The sequence below is a fragment of the Esox lucius genome, chromosome 7 (genome assembly GCF_011004845.1).
Source record: "Esox lucius isolate fEsoLuc1 chromosome 7, fEsoLuc1.pri, whole genome shotgun sequence".
NCBI classification, from domain to species: Eukaryota; Metazoa; Chordata; class Actinopteri; order Esociformes; family Esocidae; genus Esox; species Esox lucius.
This window is the reverse complement of record NC_047575.1, coordinates 19,360,899-19,376,432: the sequence shown is the minus strand read 5'-3', so window position 1 is coordinate 19,376,432 and position 15,534 is coordinate 19,360,899. Positions and strand designations below refer to the sequence as shown.

General features: G+C 41.2%; 2 protein-coding genes across 13 annotated transcripts; both read right to left on the bottom strand.

Moving 5' to 3' along the window:
- Positions 1–3,405: 3,405 nt before the first annotated feature.
- Positions 3,406–11,086, bottom strand: ccdc61 (coiled-coil domain containing 61). 11 transcript variants are annotated; one of them, XM_013134426.4, is made up of 13 exons: positions 10,735–11,086; positions 10,291–10,445; positions 10,118–10,200; positions 9,874–10,034; positions 8,193–8,345; positions 7,888–8,095; positions 7,598–7,698; positions 7,254–7,471; positions 6,972–7,050; positions 6,622–6,825; positions 4,872–4,905; positions 4,701–4,770; positions 3,406–4,587 (listed from the first exon to the last, which is right to left on the bottom strand). In XM_013134426.4, the coding sequence occupies exons 2-13, from the start codon at positions 10,436–10,438 to the stop codon at positions 4,496–4,498; spliced, it is 1,551 nt and encodes a 516-aa protein (XP_012989880.1). In that variant the 5' UTR covers positions 10,439–10,445; positions 10,735–11,086; the 3' UTR covers positions 3,406–4,495. The 11 variants fall into 11 exon arrangements, with proteins under 11 accessions (XP_012989880.1, XP_012989881.1, XP_012989877.1 ...); XM_013134427.4 differs by having other exon boundaries at positions 10,291–10,442; XM_013134423.4 differs by having other exon boundaries at positions 10,762–11,086.
- An 871-nt stretch (positions 11,087–11,957) lies between these two features.
- On the bottom strand, positions 11,958–14,623 carry LOC105026991 (cysteinyl leukotriene receptor 2-like). Of its 2 annotated transcripts, none has more exons than XM_020048154.2 (2): positions 14,553–14,623; positions 11,958–13,523 (listed from the first exon to the last, which is right to left on the bottom strand). In XM_020048154.2, the coding sequence occupies exons 1-2, from the start codon at positions 14,587–14,589 to the stop codon at positions 12,496–12,498; spliced, it is 1,065 nt and encodes a 354-aa protein (XP_019903713.1). In that variant the 5' UTR covers positions 14,590–14,623; the 3' UTR covers positions 11,958–12,495. The 2 variants fall into 2 exon arrangements, with proteins under 2 accessions (XP_019903713.1, XP_012989858.1); XM_013134404.4 differs by lacking the exon at positions 14,553–14,623 and adding an exon at positions 14,307–14,376.
- Between the last annotated feature and the right edge of the window lie 911 nt (positions 14,624–15,534).

Below are 15,534 nucleotides of genomic sequence, written 5' to 3'. Positions count from 1 at the left end.
GTTTGCCGTTCAACTCGTTGTCAATTTTACCTGCGTTTCTCTTATCTTAGTTGAACAAAACATTATTTTTGTCCTTAAAGACATATTTTATAATTTTATTACAGAAAAAAATCGCTGTTCGAGCGGAAGACGCTTGCAATGTGCAATTTTCTGTTAGGCTATTTGTTCCAGTGTATTAGTCTATAAAGAACATCCTTTTTCCAAAAGTAAACTATACAACATCATCGCCGACATGTATTTCGTCTTATTTGACAAATACATATGGAAGCTGTTCTGACAAAACCAAAATGTATAGGACATTTTTTTTTATATCCGCACATTCAGCAGAAATTCGCCTATCCTAAGTATAATTTATGTTGAAAACAAATGTTTGTGAAAGTATGCCAGCCCATTTTCTCACCTGCCAATCCCTTCCCGGCATAGTTCAAAATCATTTTGATAGCTAATGTTGACCAGTTAATTTTTTTGCCTAAATTACTTTACTGTTATCTTTAAAGACACAAATAAATAATGTTTTTTTTCAATCAAGATCAGATGAAGGTGAAGAATAACATTTAAACTGTGTATATATTTGAAATTGTCTATTTATTGTTTGTCAAACTACATAATGACACATAATAGGGAACCTTTATATTTTTGTCCAGGTCTACGGTGTGTTCGAAAAACATTCAGACCCCTTCACTTTTTCAATATTTTGTTACAATACAGCCTTTGAATTTTTCCTCATGAATCTACATATGAAACACCCCATAATGAAAAAGCAAAAACAGTTTTTTCAGAATTTCTCCTGAGTCATAATTATTTTTAAATATTACATTTACAGTAGTGTTTAGACCCTTTTGTAATGACAATTGAGCCCAGGTGCATCCATTTCCCATCCTGTTTCCATTGATCATCCTTGAGAACACACCTGGGTTAAAATGAATATACTGGGCATAATTTGGAAAGGCACACCCATCTATATAAGGTCCAATTGTTGACATGACAAAGCATAAACTAAGGTCAAAGAAATTGCCCGTAAAGCTCAGAGATAGAATTGTGTTGAGGTGCAGATGTGGGGAATGATACCAAAAAAGGGCTCCAGCATTGAAGATCTCCAACAACACAGTGGCCTCCATCATTCTTATGGAAGAAGTTAAAAACCACCAACACTCTTCCTAGAGCTGGGCGTCCAGCCAAACTAAGCAATCAGGGGAGAAGGGTTTTTGTCAAGGCGGTGACCAAGAACCCAATGGTCACTGACAGAGCTCCAGGGTTTCTTCCAGAAGGACGACCATCTCTGAAGCACTCCACTAATCACACCTTTATGGTAGAGTGGCCAGACAGAAGCCAATCCTCAGTAAAATCCATGACAAGCCAGCTAGGAGTTTGCCAAAACCACCTAAAGGACTGTCACCTTCCAAGATGACGGTTACTCTCAGCACATAGCCAATGCAATGCAGGAGTGGCTTCGGGAAAAGTCTGTGATTGTCCTTGACAAAGCAGGACTTGAACCCAATCAAATATTTCTGAAGAGACCTGAAAAAGGGTTCGCATCAACGTTACCCCTCCAACTTGACAAAGCTTGAGAGGATCTGCAAAGAATGAAAGAAAAATACAGGTGTGCCAAGCTTGTGGCATCAAACCCAAGAAGATTTGTGGCTGTAATTCAATCAATTAAATGTATTTATAAAGCACTTTTTAAATCAGCAGATTCAACAAAGCATTAAGTAAAAGGGTCTGAATAGTTTTTTTAAATGTCTTTTGGTTCTGGGCAGGATTTAAATAAATGAGTGATTATAGAATTTAAAGAACAACATGAGAAATTGACTGTCTATTCATCCATCACCATAACAATATGTTGCAGCATGATAATGCCCAGCCCCAAATCACAAGTCTGTACGTCTGTAAGTCTTTTATTTTGGAAATGAAACAGGAAGTTGTAAAGCTAGGGTTCAGCATTGGGATCGCAATCCTGCTTATAATTGCGAGCATCACAGCTCTGGGTTAGGTTCAGGTCTTTTGCAGATGCCACATTACAAATTTTCTATTCAGAAAAACTATCTGTAAAAGAGTTAATAGATTGTCATAGATTCTAAGACCCTCTGGAACCCTGCTGGAGGGATGGAACACAATTATTCCAAAAGATATTCCCTCATTTGGTGTTTTGATTATGTAAAGCATTGTCTAACATGTCAGTCCAAAATCTCCCAAAGGTGTTCAACTGTGTTGAGACTGCTAAGGCCATAGCATATGACTCATTATTTTCATACTCATCAAACCATTCAGTGACCCCTCATGCCCTATGGATGGGGGCGCTGTCATCCTGGAAGAGACCACACCCATCAGGATAGAAAGGTTTTACCAGGATAAAGGGGATCACTCTGAATAACTTTGAAATGATTTGAGGTGACCCTTCCGTCTAAGGAGACAAGTGGATCTAAACCATGCAGCAAAGTTTGTGCACCACTAAACACTCAAATGTGTATTTGTCTTTGTAATGTAGGGTTATGCACTTCAACACTACTATAATAGCCCTCTCTGTGTAATTCTTGATGGACTGTGCATTGACATTTTCAGTCACCTGGGAAAAAGCTGCTCTTCTGTTTTTCCTTATATATCACATCATCGAATGTGAGCTCTCTACCAGAATGTCTTTCCCATAGATGTCAATCCAGATGTAACTTTAGCAACAGTTCCTATTGAAACACTAGCCAGCTGAGCAGTCTTTGTGACTGACACTCCTGCCATGTGTGCCCAAATAATGCTCATCACTTTTATACATGCCGCAGTGCATTTTAGGATATTAATTGCTTAATTGTAACATGCAATACACCTGTATGGAAGCATCTGCTTTCATTATGTTCCTCCACTAGGTTTTTCCTTTAATTTGGCACCTGTCTGTACATCGCTCCATACCTGTATCATCTTTTTTATGAGCAAGCTATTCTGGCTTTGCTCACCTGAAAGTCTCATTTGACTCCAGAACGACTCTTCGTTTAAAAGCATGGATGCATGACAGTAGCTAGCCTACACTTCAATGTACCTTTTCAATTGTATGGTACATCCAAGCATGTCCATCTTATAGGATGCATTGTGGACGACATACATACTTGCTATGTTTTACCCTCAAATTACATCTGTAAAAAGTATTGTGACGTCTGTGGCTCAATACAGAACGTCATGCAAAAATATTTTGCAATAGCTTTTTATGTTTACTAGTCTCCTGGGTGGTCAAGTTGACCTGTACAACAAATTAGATAGATAGGTTTCAAGTGACTGATACAATCATGTTTTTGTTAGGTATATACTATTGTACTCATGTGGCTAATTTTGGCAGGTTGGCCTTTGAGAAAGTCTTAGCAGCCTGCCATTTTAGATCAGTTGTGATTTGTTCAAAAAACTTTGTAATTCTGATAGATGGTGTTGAATGGAAAGCATAACATTTTATTAGCAACTGAGGTAAACCTAAAAACCTCAGAATCGGTTTCAAAAAACAAAACAGCCTATCAACTTCCTTTGTTAGTATTATCCTCCCACACTAATGCAGAGAGAGATGGAAACAGCTGCTTCAGTAGCCTAGACACTCACCCAGGAGAGGAAGGTTTCAGCCCCAGAAGGTTAGCTGTAAATTAATGAGATCAAGCCAGCTGTAGTAGCAGCTGCCCCTTGAGTGAAGCCCTAGGGAGGAACATTCAGCCCATTCAACCAACACTAAATGTACTAGAGGACACTGCACTTGGTGCTCTCACTGAGACACTACCAAGAGACATAGCTGCTGCAGGGATGATGAAGAGTTCATAGTTTTAGTAATAGCATGAAAATACAGTTGGCTGAATGGCCATATTAAAATAATCAATGATCCAATAGGTCACTTGAACTGAATTGAACTGAACACTTCATAAACCCCATATCATCAAGTTATAACACATGGATAAAACCCAATAATAATGCATCATAAGCAGGCATTTCAATAAAATCTGTATATAGCAGAATAAATGAAAGCTTTCTTTAAAAAAATACAAATAATACTTCTGAACAAAAACAAGTAATCAATCACCTGCAAAACATTTTAAATAAAGCTACAATATTTACAGACCCAAATATTTTAAATCAAAACAAGCTTAGCTTTCATCAGTCACTCATTTTATAAAAGGGAAAACTGGGTATTAATGTCACATCAATATACACAGTGCAAGTTATAAAACCATAGTATAAAATCAGTCGTTCCTCAGTTCAAGTTCAGTGGCAGCCTTCACAGAGGTATCTTCATCCACAGATTGGGCACCGTCTCCCAGAGGACCACAGAATAAGCTGTGCGTGCATCCATCTGTCTTTGCACTTGCATAAGCCTGTTGGCTGATAATGTGTGCTTCTGTGCGCAAACATCATTGTGTAGTGCAGAGGTCTTGTTTATTAACAGTTCTTACTCCAACAGTATTACTTGGTCTCAGTTTCCAACCCAGAGAAGACATTTCTAAACCAACTGTCCCGCCCAGGGTTTAGAGCATAGAGTTCAGCGTCCCGTATCCAGGTCCCTCATGTAGTCCTGTAAGGCCTGCAGCCGGGCATCGATCTCTGACAGGTCAGCCCCATCTATGGAGCCTTCTGGGCAAAGGACAAGCAATGTGTCACCAGTGGTCATGTTGAAAGCATTTTCTTTAGCTCGCCCAACTGACTGATTAACATGTTACATTGAAAAGTAGGCATTCCTTGGTTACCTTTGTCTGATCTTATCCTGTGTGTGGGAGTGCTGCAATGGGGCTTGCTTGTCAAATGGATTCCTCTGGGCTGAAAGAAATACCATAAAAATCCCAGTCACTCAACACTAACATTTTAAGTGGGTTGGGGAGGCGTCTATCACCAGCTTTTTAGAAAGAAAATGCACTCACCAGGGTTGGACCGTTGTAGGACTGCTTCCTTCCTCTGAAACACACAACAAAACGAGAAACTATAGTGAAACAACCCAACATCTCCCAGCTCATCACTTTGGTGTAACGGAGGTTGTATACACGGTCAAACTGGTCATTTCTTCGGCAATTCATGTTTCACTTAATCCACCACTGATGCATACCAAAGGACGTTTATACAGTGGGGAGAACAAGTATTTGATACACTTGTGATTTTGCAGGTTTTCCTACTTACAAAGCATGTAGAGGTCTGTACTTTTTATCTTAGGGACACCTGTCCACACACACAATCAAACAGACTCAACCTCTCCACAATGGCCAAGACCAGAGAGCTGTGTAAGGACATCAGGGATACAATCGTAGACCTGCACAAGGCTGGGATGGGCTACAGGACAATAGGCAAGCAGCTTTGTGAGAAGACAACAACTGTTGGCGCAATTATTAGAAAATCTAAGAAGTTCAAGATGATGGTCAATCTCCCTCCGTCTGGGGCTCCATGGAAGATCTTACCTCGTGGGGCATCTATGATCATGAAGAAAGTGAGGCATCAGCCCAGAACTACACGGCAGGACCTGGTCAATGCCCTGAAGAGAGCTGGGACCACAGTCTCAAAGAAAACCATTTGTAACACACTATGCCTTCATGGATTAAAATCCTGCGGCGCACGCAAGGTCCCCCTGCTCAAGCCAGCGCATGTCCAGGCCTGTCTGAAGTTTGCCAATGACCATCTGGATGATCCAGAGGAGGAATGGGAGAAGGTCATGTGGTCTGAAGAGACAAAAACAGAGCTTTTTGGTCTAAACTCCACTTGCCATGTTTGGAGGAAGAAGAAGGATGAGTACAACCCCATGAACACCATCCCAACTGTGAAGCATGGAGGTGGAAAAATCATTCTTTGGGGATGCTTTTCTGCAAAGGGGACAGGACGATTGCACCGTAGAAGATGGGTCGTGGCTGGGTCCTCCAGCATGACAACGACCCGAAACACACAGCCAGGGCAACTAAGGAGTGGCTCCTCCATAAGAAGCATCTCAAGGTCCTGGAGTGGCCTAGCCAGTCTCCAGACCTGAACGCAATAGAAAATCTTTGGAGGGAGCTGAAAGTCCGTATTGTCCAGCGACAGCTGGATAAGGTCTGTGTGCAAACTTGGTCAAGAACTACAGGAAACGTATGATCTCTGTAATTGCAAACAAAGGTTTCTATATCAAATATTAAGTTCTGCTTTTCGGTTTTCTCAAATACTTGCATGCAATAAAATGCAAATTAATTACTTAAAAATCAAATCAATGTGATTTTCAGGATTTTTGTTTAAGATTCCATCATTCACAGTTGAAGAGTACATATGATAAAACAGACTTCTACATGCTTTGTAAGTGGGAAAACCTGCAGAATCAGCAGTGTATCAAATACTTGTTCTCCCCACTGTAGGTGGTATTGGTAATGTCAATCAAAAAGAATAATGTCCCAAAACCACATTGTATCAATGACTAGTTTAAAGTGTTATTCAAACTGTTACACCTTTGCAGTTTTATGGACAGAAATAGAAATATCCGTTGTAAGGGCAAAAAGAAAATGATGAAAAGAATCTAACAAATAATCTAAGCTCAATGTCTGACTCAGTTTATATTCACTTTATCTACTTCAATAGCAGGCCTATTAGCCTACTGGCTTTACACACATTTTTAAACCCAGTTAGGACTGTAATACCATGACATGCATATGAATAAATTACCGGATTGTCAACTCATCCATCTCCACCAATGAATTCTCAGAAGACTGTCTGCTCCTCCTACTCTCAATTGATACACTCCTCCCTCTGCTTCCACTGCCAGCCCTGGTCATCTGGGGATATGCCTCCCTGGACCGAGATCTGCCCCGCTCCAGGCCTCTGTCCAGAACAGGCGACGCCAACATGTCCCTTCGGACCTTCCTCTGGCTGAGGGAGAAAACAAAGGAGGCCAAGTTAAGTTTAGAAAACGACTGAAGAACTACCTCAAATGCATGCCCCTCTGATGTAATCGACCACAGCTTGCACCGCTTTTCAATTTATGACAATTAAATAGATGGGGGGGTGAGACTAACTTTTTGAGCTCCGCCTCTCTCAGTCGGCGCTGTCTGTCCTGGATATATGCAGTGGGGTCAAAGCGTGGCGCCCGCAAACCTGAAAACAGGAATTACAAAATTGACTGGGAGCTCATAGTTATGGACAGACAAAGCAGATAATCTAGGCCTGTTTGCTTTACTTAGGCTTGGTGGTTAGTTCAATTTGACCGGCTCCAATTCATCAACTTACACCAAATCAAAACCATCCAAGCATTGAAGCTGAATTACCAGTCAACTCCTATAAATACAAAATGTTAAAACCTGTGGGAGAAGGTGAGGGTCTGGAGACGTGTGAGCGGGGCCCAGAGGAGTCTGCCCTCCGACCTTCTGACCTTCGACCCCTCTCTTCTGTCCTCTCCCTGGACCCTGAGCGAGCTCTGACCACAACACGTCCCAAAGTACGCTCCCGGGACAGCGAGCGCCTGATCTCTCCGTCACCCCGGGAGGCACTGCGCCCTGGGAGGGCAGGGGTCACTCTACTAATGACAGACACACAGTACAGACCCTTACACACAGGGAGACGGTATCATAACAAAGTGGAGTCAGTTAGAGAGGAAGTACTTGGGAAAGTGACTGAAAGATACAAAGAGAAAGGAAAAACATACATGCTTAGATTGACTAACCCTCGTCTCAGCAACGCCAGCTCATTGGTCAAACTCTTTACACGAATCCGGAGTGCTCGCTCTGATGCCCTTAGCTCCTCCAACTACGAAGGATGAAACACGTTTGAATGAGCATTACAGCTGAACAGTGCAATCAGCACCAAACAATCCTACTTATAATGGTAAAAAATTACAACATCTAATTCTTGACATGCACACAAGACATGGTTTAGGTATGCAAGACAATATGCTACATTATTTCGAGAGGAAGTATGATGCAGGGAGGAGCCAACCTGCTCCAGTAGGAGGCGCTGCTCCTGGCCTCTCTTGCTGGCTGACCGCTGACTCTTAGCCCTCTCTCTGAGGAGCTGATCCTCTAAACTCCGGACCAACTCTCTGGACCCCTGAGTTCCTGCTCCAGAAGTGGAAGCAGCCCCAACAATCTGTAGACGCTCCAAAGCCTTGGCCAGGGCCTCTTTCTCCTCTCTCACCAATGCCAGTCTAAGAACAGAAAAAACAGCCATGGCCCTTAACCTTTGACCTGAAGAGAATAATAGACTGCCCTGATTATTACAGTATAACATAACTTATAACTTACTCTGCCCGGAGCCTGCGTATCTCTGGCTCTGCTGGTTTATGACCTGCATGGTTGACGAGGGCATTTAGCTCAGTCTTCAGTGCTCGGATCTCCTTCTGCAGGGCGGCAGGGTCAGGTTTACCATGGTAGGGCAGTGGCAGGGGGTAGTGGATCCTATAAGGAAAGGTTCATTCATAGTTGACTGACGCTTTCCTTCTTCCAAAGATCTCAAATGGGTTAGCTAATGTTTGTTGATTGATTGTTTTATTTGATCAGCCAAGTATAGAATGTTTTATCATATTCCAGGTAGGAGATTAACTTTGGTGGCTGGTGGATGCACAGATTTTACCAGCTACTCAATATTTTTACCAGACATATTCAGCTCAAGTAAATGATAAATGACAAAAACCAAACACACGTGTTTCGAAATCTTAAAACAACAGGTTATGAAAATGTCTTTCAAAGACCAACAAACATTAGTTTATGTATATAGTAATAGTTAGTTCCCATAATAAATGAATTAATCTGCTGTTTGTACGATGAGTTCTGACAACAGTGCGAACAGTACATTGGCTGTTTGTTCGTCATACACTAGCCAATCCCGCACCTTTCTGGTGTCATCCTGTCACCACTTCAGAATGTGAATGTTGCTTCTTTGCTTCAACAGGGTTAGTTTTCTTTGGCTGATGTTACTTTTACAGCTGTTGGCCTTTTTAATCGCAGCAACATGCGCCACGTTTCTGCTATCAAGCTAGCTAGAGCCTATAATTAGCTAGAATCGCTCACCGCAACAACACTTGTTTTGCAACGCTCCATACTTAAATACGGCGCCAACACTTTTGCCAACCTAGTGATGCGCTCATGATATACGTGTTTGAATGTCCAATCAGAGAGTCGGGGGGAATCTGGACGGATGTTGGGTTGATTTGTCTTTTTTTATTTTGCTTCAAAAAATCTCTTGGGTTGCCTGACACTTTTGTGCAGTACTCCCCCCCCCCTGAAGTTGGCATTACATTTTATACAGATTACATTTTGTTACTTTGCTATATGTTGCCCAAGTTACCAGGCAGGAAGTCTCCACCCACCTTTCCAATGGAACCTTTCCCGCAGGACCCCTGGGCAAATCCATGAGCAGGATTCAAACTCTGTTCAATAAACTCTGTTCTGCACCATTCAGGGGCCGCAGCCTACATACTTTTCATTGTAGCTAATCTGTGAATTAAGATGACAGGTCTACTCTACTTGAAGCACAATGAGCAAGATCCTTGGTGACTAGAGCTGATATATTTCCAAGTAACTTTTGGGTTTGGGGCTATGGGATCAAAACAACAGCCACCAATAACACTTTGGGAAACTGGAGTCAGTACTGCAGGTATAAGCCCACATTGGGACAATCTGTAAGATGTAGTGAATATGCGCTCTTATATTCCCATTTCCCAGCGTAATTAACAATACATTCCAATGGTGCAAAAAACAAGATTCAAAGATTAACAGATATTCTTTTGGCTTTTTATGTTTGCTAAGAGCTGATTGGTGAATCACTATGTCAATCATTATCTATGCTAACAGTCAATTTAATCAACATCTGATCAATTTGTTATTTGATTATCTACGTTGTCCATTTGTTTCATGTTTATGGTAATTTTTCAGTTAATAAGATTCAAATAGGGTTTATGTCAATATCACTAAAAGACAGACAAACCTGTCAAATTCCACAGTGTAGATAAGGATGAGGTATCTTTTGGCACTAAGGTTAGGAGATTGCTGTTGGGCTCGAGGACGACCAACAACCCCAGTCTTCCTGTTTCGCAGGAGCTCCAGGTCAGCATAGGTCAAGAGGTCAAGGGTAACTGACTCACTTGTCTGTAGAAAAAGCATGCATGTTTATCAAAACACGTTTAAAAGATAACTATACGTTTCCGCGTCCTAATGGCTCACAGCCTCACCTTACTAACGGCTGATTCCAACATGCTGCAGAAGATGGGAAACTGCTTGAAGTTCCCTGTTTTTCGAGTAAGGTCTTCGATGTCTGTGTTACAATAGAAAACATGGTTAGATCATACTCATACATAATTATGTCTACAAAATCAATTAAGAAATTTCACGACACTTCACTTACAGGCTGGGTCAAACTCTCCCCTCCACTGGTCAGCTGTCATGGCATCAGAGATCTCGACTATTAACAATCCTTCTTCTAGTTCTATCTTCACAGCGAACTCCACTCCACGGAAAGTAATGTCCTCCTGCACCACTGAACCCACCTCCATTTCTCTGCTTTGGTCGATTCAAAATAAATGTAGGTTAAATTAGCGACAAGGCTAACTTAAAAATAAAAATATGTTTTCAACAGTGCTACTATATTTTATAACCGTTAGGTAAGGTTACTGTAGCTTAATTTTAACGATAGCTACCAAGTTACTGAACTAGAGTAGCTGGCACATCGGCTTGCAATGTGTGTTGGTAAATATACATGCTAGCTAGCTACGCGTCAGCCAATAAATGCTAAATAAATAAATAAATGCTAGCTAGCTTGCAGTTCGTAGTTAGCAGATAGTTAGCTTACTCTGCTAAGGTTAGCTATATACTGTACCCGTGGTGATGTGCTCGAAAACTTATCCAAATTCCTGACCCTATGAGAGCATTCTATATTTGCAATTAAAATATCCAAGTCAGATCATGTCTTTGTCATGAACGAGAACATATGAGTACACATCTCTTCCAAACCTGGCAGTTTAGAAGCCGCCGCCACTGTTGAATGTAGCGGTTGAATGACCGGGAACGTATAGCTACCGCCTCCTACACAATGGCCGTGTTCGAGAGAATCAAAACGAATACACGCGCCTGCGAAATGACTGATCTACAAGTCACCTTGTGCCTCAAAATACGATTCATTGTTATTTACAGATCAGTCAGTCAGTCACAATTTTCCCATGATACAATGCGGTTTTGATCATCTTGAACACGGCCAATGTCGACTGAATCTATTGGTCGAAAATACCATACAAAGATATCTGATAGGGTGAAGCAGAGATACAGAGCCACAGTGATAAAGGTTGGGGGGCTAGAGTTGTTCGAAACTAGTAGTCACTTGGCTTGTTAGTTCAATCAAGATGTATTTTTGCATTTCATTTTTTTATTTCACCATTTATCCCATAAATAATTGAAAATAATGTCTGTGTTTCCTTTAGGTTTAACCGTGTTTATCTTGTCAGGACTAGGTGATGTTTGTTAACATATTTGCTTCAATTAACTCTACAAGAACATATCTTTGCTTATATTTTGCCAAAATTGATGTCACCTTGCCCTGTAGATCAGAAGTATGCAAATGAAACTCTCTCAGTATTGGCCACATTAGAGCACAGAGCTTTACATAATTGAAGCAGTGTGGATCATTTGGACAGAAAAAAAACAAACAGCTATATCATCTCTCACCATGCCTACACTTGGGTCCTCTTCCAGGCAGGTTTTTCAAAGCTCTATCTTACATACTCCCCTGATAGCTGAGATGGTTAATTGCAGGCATGTCGTTTTTTTATAGCCATTGCCTAATTCATTAAGGTCAAAAACCTTCATTTGTGTGTTTTATTGACCTTCCCTAGGTTGATTGAAAATTAAGGGAGTATGACATCTCATAATAATCTATACTAAAGGAAGCCATGGATGACCCCTTAAGAGTTCCCAATGCCTCAGATTAATATGTAACAAATATTCATGGGAATACAATTTTATTAGATTTTTACACATTTGTAGAGTTGTCAATAATCATGATTTATTTTCCTTCTTTAAAAATGTTACATCAACTAGAGGTATCATTCTGAATCTATTTTCAATGGTTTAATATTGATTTTGTTTATGTTAGTTCATGCTTTTATTGATAGAAGAGAGACAGTTGAAATACAGAGTGAAATATAGAGAAGATTGTGTGGTGAAATAGGAGGGGGCTGGAATTGAGCCCTCGCTGCTGCAACCAAGTCTGTGGCTCACACCACTAGACGACATGGCTCCATTGTTATGAATGGAAAAGATTTCACTGTACAGGAATTACATTACTAGAATTCATCCTACCAAAGCGCTAGGTGTTATTGAAGGATCCCTATTTTGTGCTATGTAAAATAACCTAATAATTCCAAATCGAGAATGACAATAAATTACATCAATAGAGATCCATCTTTACATATTGAAATACATTTACAGATGACTAAAAAACAATAGAGAGATGTTACATATTATACAATACCAGTTAAGTATATTTTATTTACATTTAATTACAAAGTAGATATTAAATGCATTATTTGTGATGATTTCATTATGAGTTGACAGTTAATTATATAGGCTGCAGCTCGTGAGACCTCTGTCTCTCTGTTTTGCTTGTAACTCCCCGACGAGTTTTCATGCAGAAATCCCTGAAGTGTTCTCCCACAAAGAAGAAAAGGAACGGGTCCAGGCAGCTGTTCCCTGCTGCAAGACAGAGTGTTACCACGGCAGCCTTCCGAATATCCTGGAGGTAACTGCAAGTATCCTCACAGCCATTTTTCAGAGTGTCCTGCTCTGCTGCTAGGAAGAGGGTTCGCACCACATGATAGGGCAGGAAGCAGATCAAGAAGATGCCAAATCCGAGGATGACAAGGGCACAAGACTTTCTTCTGGAGGGTCTTCTCATCCCCTCCACCCCAGCTCTACACTGCCTCAGGCTTAGCAGCACACACACATAGCAGACAGATATCACAGTAAAGGGCAGTGTGAAGCCCACCACAAGGGAAGCACGGTTCAGAAGGATGATGGTGCTCAACTTACTGCCCAACTCCAGACAGCGGGTCCTCCCTTCCTCATCCTGGGTAGTCCCCGCACTCAGTAGGGGTGCAGAAGCCAGGGACACAAAGATCCAGATGAGAAGACACCCAGCCCAACCATAAGATCCACCCTCCAGACTCATGAATGTGTAGGGGCGTGTCACAGCCAGGTAGCGGATGACACTCAGGGCCAGTAGGAAGTAAATAGAGCCATACATGTTGATGTAGAACACAAAGGAGGCCAGGCGGCAGGTGAGGTCCCCAAAAGGCCAGTGGGAGTCTAGTAGGTAGTATCCTGCCCTCAGGGGCAGAGAGCACACCAGCATGAGGTCAGACAATAGCAAGTTCACCATGTATAGGTTGACTGTGGTCATTTTCCTCTTCCTCCTATACATACTCAGGAAGACCCAGAGGGAGGCACTGTTGGCTAGGAGGCCCAAGGAGAAGAGAAACAGGTATGCAGCAGGAAACACGCTTCGCTTGAAGCTATCGATGGAACAATTGCATGTCAGATTCTTCAGCCCCGACTCTAGACTCATATTTTCTGTGTCTCCACTGAGGCCTGTGGATTAACAACAAAGGGAGGCACTAGTATGAATAGTGTAGGGAGACACTAGAATGAAGGATGGAGGTAGACACCATTATGAAGGATGGAGGTAGACAGTAGTATGAAGGGTGGAGGGAGACAGTAGTATGAAGGGTGGAGGGAGACACTATTATGAAGGATGGAGGTAGACAGTAGTATGAAGGGTGGAGGGAGACAGTAGTATGAAGGATGGAGGTAGACAGTAGTATGAAGGGTGGAGGGAGACAGTAGTATGAAGGGTGGAGGGAGACAGTAGTATGAAGGATGGAGGTAGACAGTAGTATGAAGGATGGAGGTAGACAGTAGTATGAAGGATGGAGGTAGACAGTAGTATGAAGGGTGGAGGGAGACAGTAGTATGAAGGATGGAGGTAGACAGTAGTATGAAGGTTAGAAGGAGACTCATTAAGGGTCAAGGGAGACACATGAAGGGTGGAGGGAGACACTGGAGGTTGGAGGGAGACACCAGTATGAACGGTGAAGGGAGACACTGGAGGTTGGAGGGAGACACCAGTATGAACGGTGAAAGGAGACACTGGAGGGTATAGGGACACAGGTACAAAAGGTAGACACTACTGTAAGTGCTGGAAGGTACAATTACAACAAAGTGAATTTTAACAACACAGTCATTTGTCATATCTATACAGACCTTTAATTCTACCTACATAGATTTTTTTACAGCCATTCATTATTTGTTTACTATTAGATGTCCTGCAATAAATTGAGAAAAATATAAAGTAAAAAAATAAATTTACAGTACCTATCTTTTTGTTCCTGTACTGTTGCATAATTGATTTTTTACAGCCATTCAATATTTGTTTACTATTAGATGTCCTGCAATAAATTGAGAAAAATATAAAGTAAAAAAATAAGTTTACAGTACCTATCTTTTTGTTCCTGTACTGTTGCATAATTGATTTTTTACAGCCATTCAATATTTGTTTACTATTAGATGTCCTGCAATAAATTGAGAAAAATATAAAGTAAAAAAACAAGTTTACAGTACCTATCTTTTTGTTCCAGTACTGTTGCATAATTGACATCCGTGTTTTAAACACACTTGAAACAGCGTTCTGATTGCTGTGACCTGTTAGGTTTGGAGGAAGCCAAAGACAAATGAGGGCAATACCTTTATCTCTATGTCAATGCATTGATATTTCACTCAGGGCGTGACTTCCTCTGCTACTCTCCAAATCTACCTCATTTCCTATTGTATACAGTTTAATGAGGCCATGCTTTAAAGGGGAAATCCAAACACAGAAAAATAAATCATTAAACTGCAATCTTTGCTGAAATCCCAAGTTCTGTCAGTGGGTAACATTTTGGGTAACATTTTCACCCTGATCTAACCTCTAAGCCAACTTTGATATCAGAAAATCGTGGCTTACCCCAGCTCTGCGGTTTGATGTTTGTCAATACAATTTCTTCAATTAAGTCTACAAAAATATCTCTGCTAATATTGAGCCAATATTGTCCTCTAGATATTTACACAGTAATGAAAATGCCCAGGTGGTGTATGCATACAGATAGACACATTTTGAGTTTTGGAAAAGTAGTAGCTGGTTTCTGAATGGTGACTAGCCATATTCTGGCTTTGTTGGGTGAAGATTATAAGAGTAGATTAGTGAAGAGTTTTTGGGCCACACTAATAAATACAGCCAGGCTGTGTCCAGGGTCTTTTTTGTAAAATCCAGATCAGCCACACAACCAGGTGGACAAGGACAAGGATGGCTAGGGGGGTGTGGGCAATGACTCCAGGAATCATCAGGCAGAAACTAAATCTGGAATCTGCAAACCACAATGAGGATTTTGGACAGGGACAATTAGAAGTTGTCTGGCCAGGTAGTTCTAAAGCCTGGTCCAGGGGCTCAGGACCTCTGAAGATAAAATAGAACACCAGAAAAATTTGTATCCATTCCTTGGACCCAAAAAGACACCTCAGCAAATACAGTTAGATCCGTAAATAATTGGACACTGACACAAGTTTT

Coding starts and splice junctions, on each gene's coding strand:
- ccdc61 (XM_013134426.4), bottom strand. CDS start 10,438: ATGGAGGTGGGTTCAGTGGTGCAGGAGGACATTACTTTCCGTGGAGTG. Junction 8,096..8,192: donor ATACGCAGGCTCCGGGCAGA/GTAAGTTATAAG, acceptor TTCTGTTCTTAG/ACTGGCATTGGTGAGAGAGG. Junction 4,588..4,700: donor CAGGATAAGATCAGACAAAG/GTAACCAAGGAA, acceptor TCCTTTGCCCAG/AAGGCTCCATAGATGGGGCT.
- LOC105026991 (XM_020048154.2), bottom strand. CDS start 14,589: ATGTCAATTATGCAACAGTACTGGAACAAAAAGATAG. Junction 13,524..14,552: donor GTACTGGAACAAAAAGATAG/GTACTGTAAACT, acceptor GTTAATCCACAG/GCCTCAGTGGAGACACAGAA.